Genomic DNA, 21,183 nt, shown 5'->3' on the forward strand with positions numbered 1-21,183 from the left:
GAACATTAGAAAGACGGCTGCAATCACCTTTAGCAGATCAGCGAAGCGAGTCGTTACAACGCGTAATAAAACGATCGTACGCATGGAAGGTGCTTTAGCTGTGTGGATTGCCGACTGCCGTAAGAAGAACATAGCCTTGGAAACGAACACCATCCGAACAAAGGCTTTGAGCTTGTATGAGAATTTTGCTGCAAAGGAACCTCAAGACGACAACGGCAACCATGCTGAAGAAGATGATGATGCAGATGATCCTCAACCAGGGACATCCACTGATTTCCAGCCTCAGAAACAACGTTTTTCCGCCAGCAAAGGATGGTTCGCGAAGTTTCAGAAACGCTTCGCCCTGAAAAGCGTTTCCCTGCATGGCGAGGCTGCTTCGGCTGACACTGCCGCTGCTGAAACTTACGTGAACCAGACATTCAAGAATATTATCGCCGAAGGTGGATACAGGCCGGAACAAGTGTTTAATATGGATGAGACCGGCTTGTTTTGGAAGAGAATGCCGTCGCGAACTTTCCTGTTCAAAGAGGAAGCCAAAGCCTCTGGCTTTAAAGCATTCAAGGATCGCGTTACCCTCGTGATGTGTGGCAATGCTGCTGGATTTTTGCTAAAGCCGGGGCTTATTTATAAGTCGAAAAATCCTCGCGCTTTTGAAAAATAAAAATAAGAATCTCCTTCCCGTGTACTGGATGCATAATCATAAAGCATGGATTACGAAGATGCTGACCTCCAACTGGTTCCATCAGTGTTTTATCCCGCAAGTCAGCAAATATCTCTTAGAGAAGGGCTTGCCATTCAAGATCCTTCTCCTTATGGATAACGCTGGTGGACACGCAACTGACCTGTCGCATGAGGGCATTCAGGTTGAGTTCCTGCCACCCAACACCACGTCATTAATTCAACCGATGGACCAGGGGGTTATCAGGGCGTTCAAGGCCCTCTGCACGAAGAATACCTTGGCGGACCTCGTTGCGTGTGTGGATGCTGCCCAAGATGATGAGGATGAAGATTTTAACTTGAAGGCGTACTGGCGGCAGTACACCATAGCCACGTGCCTGAAGAATATTCAGAAGGCACTGCAAGAGATGAAACCTGCAACCGTGAATGCGAGCTGGAAAAAGTTGTGGCCCCAGATTGTTTACGACGACGAGGGATTTACACCTGCTGAAATCCAACACTCTGCAATACGCAAATCTGTGCAGTTGGCTGCCATAATTGGAGGTGACGGGTTTGGCGACATGACGACTGAAGACGTCGACGAGTTGTTGGACTGCCATTCCCAGCCCCTAACTGACGCAGACCTCGAAGACCTGACGAAATCGGCAAGCGAAGAAGAGAGTGAAACCCAGGAAGAGACCCAAGAAAATGTCGAAGAAACGGGCTTAACATTAGAACGGCTTGCCAAGGCCTGCAACCATGCGAAGGAGTTGAAAGAAATGTTGCAAGAGTGGGAAGAGGATATGGTTCGGTCGATGCAATTCTGCAACAAGGTTGATGACATCATGACTCCCTACAAGATGCTCTTAGATCGAAAAAAGAAGCAGCGGCAACAACTTCCGATCACAATGTTCTTCCAGCCTCGCAAAAAAGAGCCAGTTCCTCCTGCTACTACGCCTTCGGAAGAAATTGAAGAAGTTGAAGAGGTGTCCCAGGAAAAGACACCTCCGTCTGAAGAGACGTAAAATACTACCTGGCTGCACAGTAGAACACATCATCAGCTTCATCATCATCATTTCTACTGTGCAGCAAATTCATCGCCATCATCATTCAAGTTTTTCTTCAACTTCTTTCGTGGTGAGTACAGTAACAATCTTTATTTTTTACTTTAATATTTGTGCCTGTTTTATAGTTTAGTACTGTATGCATTAAGTTAAAGGGAAGGTTTTAAAAGTCTACATGTTGTAACCTATCATATTTTTTTTGTTTAAAATTTACATATACGTACGTAAAACAATCTCTCTCTCTCTCTCTCTCTCTCTCTCTCTCTCTCTCTCATAAATTGTTTTCCTGCTTTGCTACGTATAGTATGTACTGTATGATTTTATATAGATACGGTAAATTATATTTGTACTAATAACATATTTTGTAAATGCTTTTACTGTAAATATCATTATTTATAACTTTCATCATGCGCGTTAAATGCCTTCTTTGTTCTGAGCGTGGTTGTTTACTGAGCATACAGTACTTTATGACGCCGTCGTTTCAGGCGGCGTCATAAAGAAAAACATTTTATTTGGAAGTCCTAAGAAAAATTAAGTAAAACATTGGTAATAAAAAAATCAACATACTGTATAATCAATATAATCGATGCAAAAACTAACCTATACATATATGTGTACACTAAATGAGTTTGTTTCTTCATTATGATCAGAGATGAACGTAAACAAAACATTGGTTGCCATTTTTTATCGTGCTTTTTAGGTGTTTAGGAAACGCATGATATAAAATCGCCTTTAATATTTGTGCCTGTTTTAGTGTATGGGTGCTGTAGTACATGCATTAAGTGTTCTGTACATTAAAGGGTGGTTTGTTAACAGTACTACGTACAAGGGAAGGTTTTAAAAGTCCGAATATACATGTTAAATAAATAGGTAAATATGACGTCACTACTTCGCGGATTTTCACCTATCGCGGCCGGGTCTGGAACCTATCTACCGCGATAAACGAGGGTTCACTGTATACATAAATATATATATATGTATGTATATATATATATATATATATATATATATATATATATATATATGTATGTATGTATGTATGTATGTATATATATATATATATATATATATATATATATATATATATATATATATATATATATATACAAGTGGCCTAAGCATATTATACCAAAAAAATGTCTTTTAAAAGATGAAATTGTTTATTCTAATGGTTTTACTGTATCGTGCAGGTTTTATTTTTCACATATGGCTATGTATTTCAAAGGATTATACGTATCTGTTTTATTCAATTATAGTGGTCTACCATTTACTTAACTTTTAACAATTGTGTTATTAAGCTTAATCATTATCTATTATTTGGTTAATAATGCCTTTAGGAAGTTTTGTCTTATGAGATTTACTTTCAATTTAGACCCAACTTGTGAAGTTTTAAATGGCTCAGTTTGCCTCTCCTCGCATTACTGTTATCTGCAAGTTCAACTTCATACTTCTGAATATATATTTCTTATTAAGCCTATAGGCCTATAAAAGAAAAAAGTATGATGTGTACTACACTTAGACTGCAAAATTTCACAAATCGTACTTTATGGCCAGGATGGATTGATGGATCAAAATTGGCCTCCCTAGAAGGTGACCACGGGCTCTTGCCAAATTTCTAGCAGCCTGTAAGTGGGATAAGGATGTACAAGTGGTAAGGCTATATATAAAAGATGATGATGGAATGGAGGAATGGAATGAGAGCATCATGATGACTGTGGCTTGAATCCGAGGCTCAGTCGAAGGGCGCTGCAAAGCAGACGAGTCTCCCAACCCTGGATCTTCTTCGGTACTGGAGAAATTGATCTTTTCTTATGGTATCCCGATTATGGCCAAATAGACACCCTTTCATGCGAATATATATTGCCGCTACTTGACATATAGCCATGCCCTAGTATGTTATAAAGCCAACCCTCCAAAACCATATTATTATTACTATTATCATCATTATTATTCGAGATATGTTGTTATTGTAGATTCTATACATTATAGCTTTGGGTTTGTTCGTTCATTTAAGAACGCCTTGACTAGAGCAAGACATGGCTTCTTGCACTAGGGCAGCCCGAAAGCTTGGGGTGAATATGTCTGACCTGATTATAGATTTCCATTCATAAATTAAAAGTAAATAATAGAGGTAGAATTGATTATAGTTTTAATAGTAAGGATATCTTACCACCTCGCTTATTTAGTTATCTAATTATCATTATTTCCTCTCCCCGGAAAAACCCCTTGAGAGGCTAGGCCTATACAGGTAGCATTGACTATAACCTAAGCTATGGCTTATAATAAATTTTGCTTTATACACAAAATGATATAAGCAGAATTAAATAACTTTGAATTCATCTCCTAAATGCATAAATTGTTACCATTAGAGTATAGGGCTAAACTTAAGTGGGCCGGCCGGCTAATGCCGTTTTTTAAAGGATAGGACTGTGACATTCATACCACTTAATAAGGTGACTTGGGACACCTCCAAGCTTCATAGAAATTTTGCCTCTTACCTTCGATTTTGCAACGCAAGGGCAATTTATCTCTAAAATTACTGTTTTTTAAATTCTATCTCCTTCCTTGATACTTAATATTAAGACCTGAGATTAATACCCTATATAGATGTGATATAGACCTCACATAAAATAAAATAAAGTTTTTATCTAAAAGTCAATTTTTTGCTGGATATAAATTTCTTCATTAAGGTAAAAAAAAATAAACCTTATATTTCAAGGAAAAAAAAGAAAAAAAAATGAAACAAAAATTGCAAAATAAAAAAAAAAACTAATTGGTTGTTTTATAATGTCTTCCTAAGTTATATTCCAAATTTCAATGCTTTATCTTTAAAATTAAGAGAGAAGATGGAACTTGAAGGTCAATAAGTATAGTTTTGAGATACAGGCATTCAAAGTTTTTCTTTGTATTTTTACAAAGATAATATTAATAAATCATGATTATTATGAATTTTATATTCCTTTTTGGATATTAATAAACCAAAACAAAGTTATTTCTCATAATTTAATCATAAATGAAGATCCCTTTGCTCAATATCTTGCTTCTTAGGCAAGACGGTCGCTCCTTCATCCTATCTCTCCTACACTAACTCACTTCTGAACTCTTATTTGAGCAAATTTTCTTTTTCCTTATGTTAGCGAGATGTTAAAATTGTCTTTTCCTCTTAGGCATGATGAAATTCTTACTGAAATCAAGAAAAGGACAAAAAAACGAGTAAATATCAGAGGTCAAACTCAAACGTGTACTCTATATGATGTTTGTGCTACGACTGAGGGCCGAAGGGTGTAAATACTACGTAATACATCGTCTTATGACTCACAGAATCTATACAGATGCCATTGCTCACAATATCAAAATGTAATAATGATAAAAATTTACAATAACAGAAGAAATACTGCATTATCTTGTAGGAAACAATGTGGTTTATTGAGTTAATTTTACCAATTACTCTGTAACTATGAAAGTAAGAGGAATTTCGACAAAATATTTCGTACACGCATTCTCCATTGCCATACAAAGCTCTGTGAATTTTTTTTCAGGATTTGGTGTTTTTTTTTTTTCTATACCCCCATACATTAGCATGCCGGCTGGCCCCCTTGAATGATTTTCCCTCTTAATGCCCTCTTTCCCACTCTCCCTCTATCTAGACAGACAGTTCCACAAATAGTCTCAAGGAATCACGGTTATAGAGGGATTCATGCTACAGTAACGTATCTAATTTTTGTTCTGAAACATTATTCTAACACGATTTAGTTAATGATCTAATATATGCCAATGATAAAATTTTACATAGCAATGGATCAATGTTGTCTTATATATTTACATGTTTACAAAGTTAAATATAAGTTTTAATACTATGTGGCAACTTAAAAACAATGCTCGTCCGATGCAAAAATTAAAAAGTATCACTAGTTTTGCTGCATACTGTACAATCGCTTTCTCATACAGAAATCTCTTCACATTCATTCCTAACCCTATATTTTTTACTACTCCCTTTATTACCCTCAGCAATTTACATCTTTCATTCTCTCTCTGATGTACATCTGCTTCCATTCCACCACTTGCAGCAACAACACACCCCAAGTACTTGAGCTGATCTACTTACTCATGTAACTCTCCATTCAACATGACATTCAATCTAGCACTACCATCCCTTCTTGAGCACTCCATAACCTTACTCTTACCCACATTAACTCTCAACTTCCTTCTCTCACACACCCTTCCAAAATCTGTCACTAATCGACCCAACTTCTCCTCTGAGTCTACAACCAACACAGTATCATCTCTGCAAACAATTGATTCACCTCCCAATTATGATCACTCTCATCTATCAGCTTCAATCCTCGACCAGGCACTTTAATTTTTAGTTCATTATTAGGCCTTCATATTTCATTAGATATTATTTTGTTTAATTTTGGTTTATTAAAGGATGTTTATATTCTATTTTTTCATTTCTTGAGCATTTCAATAATCAACAATTACTTTAGATTTACTTTCGGTAGGCATCAGCTGATCTCAAGGTCACGCTACCGTAAAATCTCTTCATAATGAATATTACATCCGCACCAATCTGTTATAGGGTATCACAGTTTCCATACAGTTCGTTTATAGACCTTATTATTATTTATCATATGAACACACACACAGACACACACATAGCTTATTGGAAGGAAATCCCTGCACTGGCCAGCCGCTTTCCGCCGGTAATATGACGTCACCAGACATACGATATGAACTTGGCAGATATTAAAACTTTTCTTTATGTACTATTACTGAAAATGGATACAGTATATAATCAATAAAAGAAAATTCTAATTTACCAAGATAAATCAGTTTACTTATATACAAGAAAATAGATTATTTCTAAGGAAATATTTGTCCTATTAACATACTAATCCCGATAGACTTGTGATGTTATCACCCTGAAAAAATTGTCGTAAAGTCAAACAGTCATAAGATGCATATGTCATAAGTCAACAACTACCTGTCCTGTACAGTACATACTTCTTAAAGCTCAGGGCAAAATTTTTTTAATGGTCATAAATAGAATAAGTATTTAGGACAAACCTTTATGTTTATGCTTTTGAGGCAAATGTCGTGGAAGCTCGAGAGAATGGCAAATGTTCCGAAAATTCTGGACACGCAATGCCTGCTTCTCCTCATGTGCAGTTAAATGGGAATTAATGAATAACATCCTCGTTCCTGAAAAATACAATACATAAAGAAAAATGATTCTAGAATTTTGTTCCTAATTCCAAGTATTTCAGCTTCTTTACCAGCAAAAAAATGCAGTGCATTCAACACCACACTCATATCAAAACATTTTCTGAAGGAAAATATAGTTATCCACACCTTTGTACATTTCAGGTTATCTTATGAATAATACACCCAAATGTACCTCAACTTTAAGGCAAATGAAATTCTTGGTCTAAAAAACTTGCATAACCCTTGACCTTAAAACTAATCATTTAAAGTAAAATAATGTTAATAACTACGTACTCAGATATTAAGATTCACGATCTGGTATCCTTAAAGAATATGCCATCTTTAAAAATAAATTCTTTTCTAGACGAGCTTGTATAATAGTATCCTAACAGTTTTCTGTTTGAAAAAATTAATAGTAAACTGAGTATTTCCACATTTTTGGATATGGAAATTTTTCATTTATTTTATTCTGACATGTTTTGAGTATTGTATTGGTATCTGGTTTTCAGAAACTGCCTCTCTTCTAAAATTGTCAAAGAAACACTTGAGGTCTTGCATGTTCCTTACAATTGACCTGAATGCTGTAAAAGATTTTTCAAAATTATAAAACGGATTTTGAGCGAAGCAAAAAATCTATTTTTGGGTGAGGTAGCCATGCCGTCCTGATGGAAGTTCCTTCATTAGTAGCTTCCTAGGTATATTTGACTACAGTGATATATCCCAGAGAATTTACCAAAGGTATCCAGAATTCTAACTCCTAGAGCGAATATCCCTTGAAATTTAAAAAGGGATATCGCGTAATATCAGAGGACGTATTCTTGACACGTCTCATAGCTATCTACACCCCCAATAGCGTTTCCGCTTCGAAGGGAAAAAAGTGACAAGAATATAGGAGAGTCGTTAAAGGGGCAACGCTCTCTTAACTCCTACTGTACTGTAAATAGCGCGCCGAATCGCCACCGCGAGGCGCCACCAAGCCATTCTTTGTAGCTTTGTAGGTGTTGCAGATACAGTACCATAGGGAGGGATTCATTATCCTTTTGTCAAAAAGAGGGTGGGTCCATCAGGACAACATGGCTACCTCACCCAAAAATAGATTTCCGTTTTTTGGGCTCAGGCCATGTCGTCCTGATGGGAGTTTACCAGACCATTAATGTATCTGTGGATTTTCAATAGTGCCGTTATCTCGAGATAAATATTTCCTATTTGGTCTTCTGGACCAGAGACACTTGATGTTACCATTATACACCAATTAACTGATCATAAAATATGTCAGTTCTTCCTGCCCCCTACAGTGAAGAGTCTAGGTAGACTCTAGGAAAACACCCCGAGGATTGTGAGTTCAAGGAACAATCTAGCAAACAGTATGTATATTAGTGTCATAATATACGTAAAGCATAGTTTGTACATAAATGGTATAGTTCTGTATAAGTTACTGATACCTCACGAGTCTGGATGTAGAGACAGACAGGTTTATATACATGTAGGAAACCTTAAATCAGTAAGATAAACAGTTAGTACAATCAGTTCTTACCTGTTTGCTTGGAGAAGTAGAAACTCTTAAAAATTAAGAGAATCGAGGATGCTCTGATTTATACTTAATTTGAATGTTTGAGGCGAAAGAGACTCAAAGATTCCTTCTATTGTTTACAGTATTACAAAAATAGAAATCATGGTTGTAATCAATTACATCTTACGCTGAACAATTCTGCATAAAAGCATAAACAGTAATAACAGAAAATAAATAAGTTTCACCTGAAAAGGAAACATTAGCCACTCAAAGGGATATATAATATTTCACTATGTATACTGTTATTACTAGGAACACTGTGCATATAAAAATGCCTGGCACTTGTGTCAGATTATTATGCTTGATGTCAACTGTATAGATAGAAAAGTTTATAGTGTCTTCCCAAACACAATACTCAACATGATATACCTTAAAAGTCTATCATGTACACCCTTCACTAAAAGTCCCAATTAGTGCACTGTTCTTCGCAGTAATCAAGCGGCAGGTTTTATAACACTGCCTGCCGCTACCACATGAAATTTTATTTCCTGTAATTGCTTCGCGTAGTGTTTGAAGAAAACTCTGGATGACTTCCAACCAGTGTAAGCACGCAGGGTTTCAAACGACATTGTCTGAAAGAAATTCAGACAAAGCAACTTTTCTCGGATCATGACCTGCGGGTGTACTGTCTGGATCCGCTCTGCATATAAAATAGGTGATTTTCGCCCTTATCTGTTTCAAGGATAACATTGAACCAGACGTCTCTCCCCTGAAAAGCTGACCTCCCTTAAAGTCTGAAGTTCTACGAAGATAGACCTTTAGGCATTCCACTGGGCAGAGGGATGCTTATTCCTTCAGAGGGCAGATTCTCCAGGGACCCCATATCTTAGTGGGCAGCTCGTTCTTGGCGATAAATGTCGGGCTCGGAAAGAGATTCAGTTTTCCGCTGTCTGTGAACTGAATGTGGCCATCATCCCTCGAGAGGGCCACTATTTCGCTAACTCTGGCTCCTGAGGCTAGTGCAAATAAGAATATCACCTTTTGAGTCAAGTCTTTCAGCAAGCAATCTTCATTGTTCAGGGTTGATGCTAAGTGAAGAACCTTATCCAAAGACCCTGAAATGGGCTTTGGAGGGGCTGCAGGCCAAAGTTTAGCGCAGGCTTTAGGAATTTTGTTGAAGATTTCATTAGAGAAGTCTACCTGGAAGGCGTATAGTATTGGTCTGACTAGGGTGGATTTACATGTAGTAATCGTATTAGCTGCTAAACCTTGTTCATGAAGATGGATGAAGAAGTATAAGCAGAAATCCGTAGAAATCTCCTCAGGTTTCTTCGCCTTGACAAAGGCTACCCATTTCTTCCAGGAAGACTCGTATTGTCTTCTTGTTGACTTTGACTTGTATTCTTCTAAGAAGTTAATACTGTCTCTAGAAATCCCAAACCGTTTCTTGACCGCTAGGGCGAGAAAATCATGAGATGAAGGTTCTGGGTTTTCTTTGATGAAGCGGAGACAGTCAATTTCTGCACTTGCTGAGTCAGAACTGGTTCTGGCAACGGGATCAGCTTCAGGCGTAGTTCCGTTATCAAGGGGACCCAAACGCTGTTGGGCCACTTGTGGGCCACTATTGCTGCCGTCCCCTGAATGGATCTCAGTTTGTCGAGGACTTTCAACAGAAGGTTGGTTGGAGGGAACAGGTAGATCTTGGACCATCTGTTCCAATCTATGGACATTGCATCTATCGCTTCCGCTAGAGGATCCTCGTACGGGGCTACATACCGGGGTAGCTTCTTGTTGTCGCTCGTTGCGAAGAGGTCTACCTGCAGTCCTGGGACTTTGCGTAATATGAAAGAGAATGATCTTGCGTCTAGAGACCATTCCGACTCTATCGGGTTGATCCTGGATAGAGCGTCCGCTGTCACATTGCGGAACCCTCTAAGGTGGGCTGCTGACAGGTGCCATCTCTTCTTCTTCGCCAGACGGAGGATGGCCAATATCACTTGATTTATGTGAGGCGATCTCGAGCCTTGTCGGTTTAGGGATCTCATTACGACTTCGTTGTCTAGAACCAGACGGATGTGGATTGAGCAGCGAAGTTTCAGCTTTTTCAGAGAGAGAAAAACTGCCATGGCTTCCAGAAAATTGATGTGGAAGGACTTGAAGAGGGGAGACCAGGTTCCTTGGACTTTCCGATAATGAGAGTGACCTCCCCACCCCTTCTTTGAGGCATCCGTATGAACGGTGACTGCTGGTGGAGGTGGTTTCAAGGGCACCTTGTTTCTTAGGTTCTTGGCCTCCGACCATGGCTTGAGTAGTGATCGCAGACGATTTGGTATTGGTCTTTGTAGATCTCTTCGAGCGTTTGATGCGTATTTTCTGCAAACTCCTGATGCATCTTTTAATTATGCTCTCAATACTGGATCTGTCACTGAGGCAAACTGGAGGGACCCCAACACTCTCTCCTGTTGCCTTCTTGATATCCTGTCGGATTGAAGAAGTCTTTTGACAGATCCTGCTATCCCTTTCCTCTTCTTTGATGGAATGGAAAGGCAGTGTGACTGTAAGACCCAGTGGACACCCAGCCACTGGAACTTTTGAGCTGGAGAAAGCCGAGACTTTTTCAAGTTGATCTTGAATCCTAAGTGTTCCAGGAACTGGATCACCTCCTTGGAGGCTTGCATGCATTCTTCCTCGGATGCTGCCCACACCAGCCAGTCATCCAGGTAGGCTACTACCTGGACTCCTTTCAGGCGTAGTTGATGAATGACTGCATTCACAAGCTTCGTGAATACCCTTGGGGCTATGTTTAGGCCGAAGGGCATGGCTCTGAAAACGTACTTTCTTTTCTGTAGTTTTAACCCTAGGTAGGGGGAAACTTGACGGTTGATTGGAACGTGCCAGTATGCATCCGTCATGTCTATGGAGACTGTGTATGCCCGCCTGGGCAAAAGGGTCCTTATGTGCTGAAGTGTCAACATTCTGAACTTGTGGTTCACTATGAACTTGTTGAGTGGTGATAAGTCCAGAATGACTCTGAGCTTTTCCGAATCCTTTTTCGGAACACAAAATAGCCTTCCTTGAAATCTTATGGACTTCGCCTTCCGTATAACTCTTTTGTTCAGGAGTTCCTGAACATATTCTTCCAGTACGGGGGTTGAGTGTTGGAAGAATTGAGGGAAGTTTGGTGGAGTTGAGCTCCAACTCCACCCTAGTCCTTTCTTGATTAGGCTGTGGGCCCAGGGATCGAAGGTCCAACGATCCCGGAAGAGGAGAAGTCTCCCTCCTACCGGTAGCATCTCACTTGGAGTGCTGGTTGCAGGACTTACCTCCTTGGCCACGTCCACCTTTGTTGCCCCTGCCTCTGAAGGGGCGTCTAGAGGATCCTCAAAAGGAATCTCGAGACTTCGGCTTAAAGGTAGTCGATTGCCTTTCAAATACTGGGGTGAACACAGGTGACTGGGTCGCCAGCGTTTGGGGCACCAGTTGAAAGGTGGTGGTTGGTTGTGCCACCGTCTGGGGCTCCGTGGTCATGGGAAGCTGTTGCTGTTGTTTTGTCCGAGAGGGCACTCTTGGTCGTTTTGACTTGTTTTTCGGCTGGGGACCCTCATCAGCGGAAGATTTCCTTATAGAGGACAAGCCCCACTTGGCGAGGAGATTCCTATTCTCCGAAGTGGCTTTATCCATGACCTCTTTGACCACTTCACTTGGGAAGAGGTCTTTTCCCCAGATATTGGAGGCTACCAGCTTCCTTGGTTTGTGCTTCACTGTAGCAGAAGCGAACACGAACTCTCTACAAGCCCTTCTAGCTTTAATAAAATTGTACAGGTCCTTGGTGACTGTTGCCAAATGAGATTTGGCGAAGACCATGTACATATCTGGGATGTCTGGGATGCTTGCCATAGTCTCTAGGCCAGTCTGCAGAGACATGGAAGCAGCGAGATGTTCCTTAGTCTCCTGTTCCCTGCGCAGGAGAAAATCTGACAGCTTCGGGAGGTCTTCGTTGAACTGCCATCCAGCGATATCTGCCTCCAGCTTCCCAACTGTGAAGGTGTTATGGACATACTTCCAGTCCTTATCGTCTGAAGGGAAGGCGAGGGAAAAAGGTCTACACTCTTCTAGTGTAGGGCAAGGTTTCCCAGCCTCAACTGCCTTAAACCCTTTGTCCATAAAGGGGAAGGCACGTTTGGGGTCAGCACCTTGGAACTAGTGAAAGCCCTCTCTTTCAAGGTGGTTGTATATAAGGCCTGTGCCTTAGATAGTTCAAGGACAATCATCTCCTTCAGCTCTGTCTCCTCCTTGGATGCTGGCTCCGTCCTCAGACGGACATAGCGATCCGGGTAGGCCCCTTCTCTAGGCCAAAACTCGATTTCCTCAACTGGAACAGTGCCCAGTTTCTCTGAGAGGAAGATCTTCCCCGCCGACATAGGCATATGCTCTGCGTACCTCCATGGGTTAACGTCAGAGAAGGCGGGGAGGTCCTTGACATTTAGCTTCTTCGGAGCTAAACGTGACGCAACTAGCTGATGAATTTCCGTCCAAAAAGAAGCTTCTTTCTCGGACGATTTCTTCTGAATGTCCTGCACCATGGACAGCAGCCAAGGTAACGTATTAGTAATGGAATCCAACTGGGGTGCAGTGGAGGAAGTCGAAGGCGCCGGTTCAGTCACCGCGGCTGATGATACCGAAATCGTTTCGGTTTTCTCGACTTCAGTCTCAGGAGGTACCTCATCCTCCTGATCCAGTTCTTCCACTAGGAGATTATTCTCAGTCTCCTCCGAGACAACAGACATGTTGTCCTCTAATTGGATGCTTTGTAAAGCGTCCGAAATGTCAGGTTCTACCGGAATCTGAACTAAGGGGATCTCAGGTTGAGCCTGGGGAATGATTGCATCCGCAGATGCATTAGGGAAGAGACAATCCCTCATCCTCTCATTAGGAAGGTATGGGCCATAGGTGTTCTTCTGAAAACCCCTGACCCATTTTCGCAGCGTGTCCCTTGCTGCATCCCTAGACTCAGTAGACTTTTGATCATCAAAAGCCTCTTTCACCAGTTTGTCACAAACGGTACATACCTGTGGGTCCCAGTACTTGAGAGCCTTTTTGGTGACTGCGCAGCGAGCATGGGCCCTGCACATGCCATGGCCGTAGAAGCTCTTACTACGGACCCTGCAAAAGCTGTTCCCGCACTCAGGATGCTCCTACTGTAAAGAAAGAAAGCATATAAGTATTCGGTGAAATTCTCAGATTTCAGCATACATATTTTAATTAATATTAGCTTGGATAGAGTAAGCCAGAAAGTAGGAAAGACACCTACATGTGTTTCCTGTTCAGCCCATTGCTATGACCTCCTCCAATTTTGAACCATAGATTCATAATGAATTCAAAGGGGAAAATATCCTTAGATATAAAGTGTCTTCTTAACACAATCTTCCATGTTCAATATAGGGGATTAAATTAATGGGTTATAACCATTAAATGGTAGGGAGAATCACTCCCTAAATGTGATGGTCTCACAATTGGCTGCCCATGAACCACTTGTAGGTTGGAAAACTTTTGGGCTACAACATTGACTGTCGCCAGTATTGCTGGGCTCGCCGGCACGTGCCGGGCCCGCCGACATGTGCCGGGCCTGCTGACACATGCCGGCAGGCCCGGCATATGCCGGGCCAGCCGACATATGTCGGCCTATTCTGGGCTATTTGAAAGCAGATACTGTCTTCAAAGTAAATGGGCGGCAGGTCGGCAGTTGCCGCTCTGCCCGCCGGCAGCCGAAGGATCCCTCTATCAAGCAGGACCCGGCGGCAACCGGCGGCAATTATGTAAACTTGGGTGGCCGACTGCCGGCCGACAACTCAGTTGCTGGCAGCCGGTCACAGTATGTTCATTGTCGTTGGGTTGTCGATCAGCGACACCCACGGCAAGTGGTAGCAGAGTAACTGCCGGCCGACAGACACCCAACATGGCCGACGACAGCTACTAGCTGTCGGCGGCCGGCCCAGTATACGGAAAGGCAGAGAGAAAGAGAGGATGGAGGACGGCAAAGGCTCAGCCTTGCCAGCCTACATCCCGAAAGAGGGTGCAAGTGGAAGGGGGAATTATATTCGGGCTTCCACTCAACCATATCCCATCCATATGGGCTATGGAAGGCAATCCAAGGGAGGACTGGAGAGCACACTCAAGGATATGAGGGTACCTGCAGGCAGCCGGCCCAGCTGGCAGGAGACAGGGAACCTCAGGCCAATTCTAAGATTACCCATAGGGTCAAATGTAGAACAACGGCCAGGAAGGGTGATGGTTCATCCTACACAAAAGAGACAGTGGGGAAGGGGTAAAAGTCCTATAAGTAAGGAAATACCCTAAGGCATTACCTAACTTGAAGGATTCTGATCTCATAAAGTAACCTCAAGTAGGAGAAATCATTTCCCCAGGTTGGGTTAGTCAAGTGAGAAAGCAGCCATAGGACACAAACTTACCAAAGAACAGAATCTCGTACCAGAGATCTTAAACAAGGAAGAAATCATTTCTTTCAGTCTAAGATCTACTAGTACAGGACTGTCTGCTAGACCGAGGAAGGAGGAATTGATATACAAGAACCTCCAGTATGGCCTAGGGAGGTCTAGCCTCCTGAACGGCAACTTAACCTGACTTGGGAAGTCATTTCACCAAGACAGTAAGATGCCTAACACAGACTTTACTCTGATGTCCCGTTCTCAACTCAAAAACCGTGTCAGTGGTTAGGAGAAAGAAACGAAACACCCCAGAAAATTTTGCCAGAACACAGTTCACAGCAAAGTTAACTGAGGATAGCCTAGGCTGATCAGAGGGAAGGGGAATTGCTCTTAGATCTCGTTAGAGATAGTATCGACTTAAAAGGTATAGGAGGTGTCAGTCTCCCCTTAAAAGACAATACAAGAGCAATATGGGACATGTATGAAAGTACTGTATACTAAAGCCCCTAGGCTATCAAGTCTAGAAGCATAGAGAATCGTTTACCGAAACTCTCTTGTATACTATCTTGGAAGAGGAAAATTATATGCGGTAATATCTTAATTGTATAAAATATTGCCTGAGCTTCAATAAAACTTTACCAGGAAGGTTATATCATGCATGAAGTGTGTAGGTGCCTAGGCTAGGAAGCCTAGCACTCGTGAGGCTCGATCATAAATAGCCAAATCCACGACAACAATGACATATAAAAATCCCTAGCTAAATATCTAAATAGCTAAAGTTATTAAAGCGAATAATGCCGGGAAAGTCGTTCTTGCTAACTAAATGAACAAGAACAAGGACTGCGTCCATGACGCCATCCGGCTGGCGACAGCTCTTGTTACGTTAATTACGATCTCAATCGAAGAGCAAAACTGGCAAGAGCTTACATTTACACAATTCAAAGATATTACTTAACTTTCCAGAAGCTGATGAGGCTGGTGAAGACATCATAGCGACAAAATAACTCCAAAATAGCGAGAGAAAACACGGGATAACACCGGTCAACGAAGCTACAATGGAAAGAATGGCTTGGTGGCGCCTCGCGGTGGCGATTCGGCGCACTATTTACAGTACAGTAGGAGTGTCGAGAGCGTTGCCTCTTTAACGACTCTCCTATAATCTTGCCACTTTTTCCCCTTCGGAGCGGAAACGCTATTGGGGGTGTAGATAGCTATGAGACGTGTCAAGAATACGTCCTCTGATATTACGCGATATCCCTTTTTAAATTCTAAGGGATATTCACTCCAGGAGTGATAATTCTGGATAGCTTTGGTAAATTCTCTGGGATATATCACTGTAGTCAAATATACCTAGAAGATACTAATGAAGGAACTTCCATCAGGACGACATGGCCTGAGCCCAAAAACTTCCTTTACAATTGTATGTGTGTGACTTGTAGGGGATCACAAGTCATATGTAAAGCTTATGTAACACCATAGAACTACACGTATCATGTGCAACATCATTGCATCTCTATGTGTATGACTTTAATTATGTAAATGATTACATCAATATCAGATTTTGCATAAACAATCTCAACGGTACAACTCTAATAGATTATACCCAGTAATAGAATAAGAATTGTTTATACATTTAAAATTGATGCTCATTTGTGTATGTTCAACAGCTTATACTATTAGTTGTTTAAAAAGGGGCAAGTCATCCAATAGTAATGTAGTAGAGAGATCTACAAATAAAACTATAGACACCCATCAAACTAAGTTAAGGTGAAGGATGATTTGGAAAAAAGAGTTTTGGTGGAAGAGGATGCCTTTGATAGAAGGCATTGGAGAGGGCACATCAGACAATTGACCCCATATTGTACAGCTAATGGTGGGAAAAAATAATTACTATAGTGGTAGGCTGTAAAGTACAGGAAAAAGGGTTTAAAGATAAACATTGTTCACATGAAGACAAAGTACTTAACAAAAACAGGGAAGACCTAGCCTAACCTTAATGATCATAAATATTAGAATCATACATATACACAGAAACAAGAAAAACCACAATGTTACAGGTGTGGTAAAAACAATCACTTTCCCCTTGAAGCCCTGCTTGAGGATAGACATGTCATAATTGTGAAAAGAGGGCTCCACTTCAAAAAAGTTTGTAAATTTCGTAAGCTGAAATATACAAAGAAAATAAATGCTGAAGTTGATACTGGTATAGGTCAAGAAAGAAATACAGAAGATGCTCATGACCATCAGCACATTAGAAACTGATTTTGCATATTGTATACATTCTGTTAACAAAGATGCAAATAAACATCTCGTTGTAGAAGTGACAATAAATAGTAAACAAATTGAAATGTGAGTTGACAGCAGCTGATGTATCAATTATGTCTGAGAGAAGGGCAAAGACCATTCCTAACTTGTTCATAGAAAATACAAATACAGTAGTCTTCAAGTTACCATAGCTAGGACATTAAGGTAATAGGAAGTAGAAGTACTGTACAGTAAAAGGAACAGAAGCTAAAATAAATGCTATAAATTATAGTCTAAGGTAAGAGACAGACCTTAATTGGTCTCGTTTGGTTACAGCATTTTGAAAGTTATAACCACACATGAACACAAAAATGAATTTTCAGTGGATAATATATTATTAAAGTTCAAGGAAGATTTTGAAGATAAAATAGGTACAGAAAATATGCAAAGGCGGTCTTAATGTTTAAACCAAATGGCAATCCTAAATTTGTTTGCACCCAAGCCCATGCCATATGCACTGAAAAGTGCAGTTGGAACAGAAATTTGGAAATTAGAAAATGAAGGTTCAAGGGACAAAGTTACATATGATTTTGCTATACCACTAGTTCCTATTATAAAGAAAAAACGTCAGGATAGGTTATGAGGAGATTACAAAGAAACATAGAATTCAAACCTTCAGTAAAGGCAAATGGTCATGTTAGGTTATGAGGAGATTATTATCATTACACCTTCAGCTTTAAGCTTGCTTCACACGAGAGGTTTGAGATCGTGCGGCAGATTCCCACTTGTCAAAGAGCAACAAACGAGCGGTTGATTTCCATGCGGTTCAACTGCATCGGGGAACAGAATACTAGCCTGTCGATGTTTGTTCGAAATGGAGGACATTGTGACGGGCCGAGAGAGGAGTTGTGAACTTAAAGGCAGATTGAAAACGACTGAGTTATATATTAAGGAACACTCTTCTTTATAGACAAAACCTCAAGGCAACAGGACATGACATGTTCGAGAGACAGACAATGTTCAGAGCAAAACAGCAGACATGAATTTTCATGTTCGTTTGAGTGCGAGGGAAGAGCGAAGATACAAGCATATTATATACAAAAGGAATTATGTACAATTGTGTGACACACGGTTGGTACATGGCTCCCCCTCTAAAAATGACATACTGAACATGTTAAATAGGTGCCCTGAATCTGGAGAGGTAGTAGTAAAAACTGTGCCGATTAGCGACAGTGAGTGGCTGTAGAAGTCGTTGGTTTGGGTGCGAGCAAGTGGTGGATGATGGGTGGCTGTTGCCGCTCCGGCTCGTCACGGGGTAGGCGAGTGTGTCCTACGGCATTCATAGGCGTGTGTGTCCTACGGCATTCTTAGGCGTGTCCTACGGCATTCATAGGCGAGTGTGTCCTACGGCATTCATAGGCGTGTGTGTCCTACGGCATTCATAGGCGTGTGTCCTACGGCATTCATAGGCGTGTGTCCTACGGCATTCATAGGCGTGTCCCACGGCATTCACGTCAGCTTTGGTTGAAGTTGAATAGATGTCCTCTTCGTGACGAGTGGAGGCGTCGATGGAGGTTTGAAAGTCATGAAGTGGGTTCACATCACGAGGAGAGCCGTCTGTGGCAGGTTGCAGGCGAGTGATACTGGTCATTTTCCCGAGGGTGAGCGAAGCCCTTTGGTCCCCCAACGGTTGTTGAGAGAGCTGAAAAGGCGTTGCTATACGGGCGGCTGGCGACGGCGAGTACTGCTGCAGAAGGTATGAGTTGAGGTCGTCATACGCTATTGGGGTGTCTCCTTGTTCACAAAGCCAGTCGGATATTTCTGGGAAGGTGTCCTCGGGTATCGCCGCGAGAACATAATCCGCTTTGGTGGTTGAGCGAGTCACGCCCCTGATACGAAAGTGGACTTCAGCGCGTTGAAACCAAGTGAACGCTTCTCCGCTAGCGAACGGTGAAAGTTTCAATGGAGCGGCCGCAGTGCCAACTGCTGGGGTAGAGTCCGCCTCCGTCATATTACCAACGATGGAGGGGCGAGGGAGGTGGGGGTGGAAGGCAGTGGGAGCGAGTCGACTTCCGGGGTCACCAATGTGACGGGCCGAGAGAGGAGTTGTGAACTCAAAGGCAGATTGAAAACGACTGAGTTATATATTAAGGAACACTCTTCTTTATATACAAAACCTCAAGGCAACAGGACATGACATGTTCGAGAGACAGACAATGTTCAGAGCAAAACAGCAGACATGAATTTTCATGTTCGTTTGAGTGCGATGGAAGAGCGAAGATACAAGCATATTATATACAAAAGGAATTATGTACAATTGTGTGACACACGGTTGGTACAACATGAAGAAAAAAGTGGTCTTTGTGTATATAATAAAAAGGGTGCTAAAAAGAAGCAACTACGTAAATGATGACCAACACAATATTAATAATACATTAATAATAATGATATTATTTCGGCAACAATCATCCTCATTTCTTTTAACATAAGAGTATCATCGCAAAACATATATGTATATACGTGTGAGTATATATACACACACACACACACACATATATATATATATATATATATATATATATATATATATATATATATATATATATATATTTATATATATATATATATATATATATATATATATATATGTATATATATGCATATATATATATATATATATATATATATATATATATATATATATATATATATATATATATCTATATCTATATATATACATATATATATGTATATATATATATATGTATATAAATACACACATATAAACAGTATATGTATAATATATATATATATATATATATATATATATATATATGTATGTATATATATTTTATATATATATATATATATATATATATATATATATATATATATATATATATATATATATATATATAGATATATATATATATATATATATATATATATATTCATATATATATATTCATAATTTATTCATATATAAAAATATATAGATACACACACACATATATATATATATATATATATATATATATATATATATATATATATATATATATGTCCTAATCCTTGTATGCAAATATGTGTTTTATACATCAAGGTAAAAGAACTCTATAATCATGAGAATTCCACAAAACCCAACAATTCAGCATGTTGTTGTAGCAAGATTGCATCTTGCTTGCGAGGGGTAGTCAGTAGCCTTTGTGCGTTCATTAAACATGGTGCTCACCTAATAGTATCAGATGTACTCAGTGTATTCACGTACCTTTTTGCAATAAAGTGAAAAAACTCATGTTCCTATGTCTCATTACCCGTTGACATGGGACATATTGGTGTCAGGTGTACAAATATGTCTGTTTGTGTATGCTGTGAGCGAAGTTGTTCTTTAAGCCGGTAAAATAAAAGTTTAAGATGCATAGATATGCGACAACTAACATAGCAGACACTGCTACAGCAGGAGATGAAAATGAAGGGGTAGTTGGTTATAGTGATGAAGAATATAGACAAGAACTTCAAACACATGAATTAGAAAATGTTAGATAACCAAGCAGAGTTAATGAACAGAGTCTTGGTTGAACGAGAAGAGGAGTGGTGCACAACCACCGCATATCCGACGTACATGAACGAAGCCCAAACGCACACAAGTGAAAGTACACATGCATATAGCAGAGTGAAGATGCGCAAATCGTAGTTCGAACAGGCAAGTGTTAGGCCTTTTGATGGTCAACGGCCTAACGAAGAGTTTCAATCGATCAAAGTGTTTTTGAGAGACTTTGAAGTAGCCACATATGGGTGGTCTGAAAGAAAAAAAGCTATTCAAGTAATTAGATTTCTGAAAGATGCTCCGGCAATGGAGGTAGTGTGTTGGCCACAAGACAGTTTAAGAAGTTATACTGAAATAAAACGACGTTCAATTGAGAAACATGCCTTACCCGATGCGAGAAAGGGGGACATAGAAGAAAATTACAAACCCAAAATTCGGGACGGTGAATCCGTTCTTAGTTTTGCCATTTGTATTTTACGGGACTGTGATTCGTTTGCTACCCAGAGTGCC

General features: G+C 40.3%; 1 protein-coding gene across 3 annotated transcripts in view; it reads right to left on the reverse strand.

The window, feature by feature from the left end:
* Positions 1-21,183, reverse strand: part of INPP5E (Inositol-3-phosphate synthase) — a 405,071-nt gene that overhangs the window by 100,951 nt on the left and 282,937 nt on the right. For all 3 annotated transcript variants that reach the window (XM_068380074.1, XM_068380073.1, XM_068380075.1), the window contains one exon: positions 6,789-6,923. In XM_068380074.1, the coding sequence (XP_068236175.1) occupies positions 6,789-6,923 (135 nt within the window). The remainder of the gene's footprint in view (positions 1-6,788; positions 6,924-21,183) is intronic.

The sequence above is a fragment of the Palaemon carinicauda genome, chromosome 9 (genome assembly GCF_036898095.1).
Source record: "Palaemon carinicauda isolate YSFRI2023 chromosome 9, ASM3689809v2, whole genome shotgun sequence".
In the NCBI taxonomy this organism is placed as follows: Eukaryota; Metazoa; Arthropoda; class Malacostraca; order Decapoda; family Palaemonidae; genus Palaemon; species Palaemon carinicauda.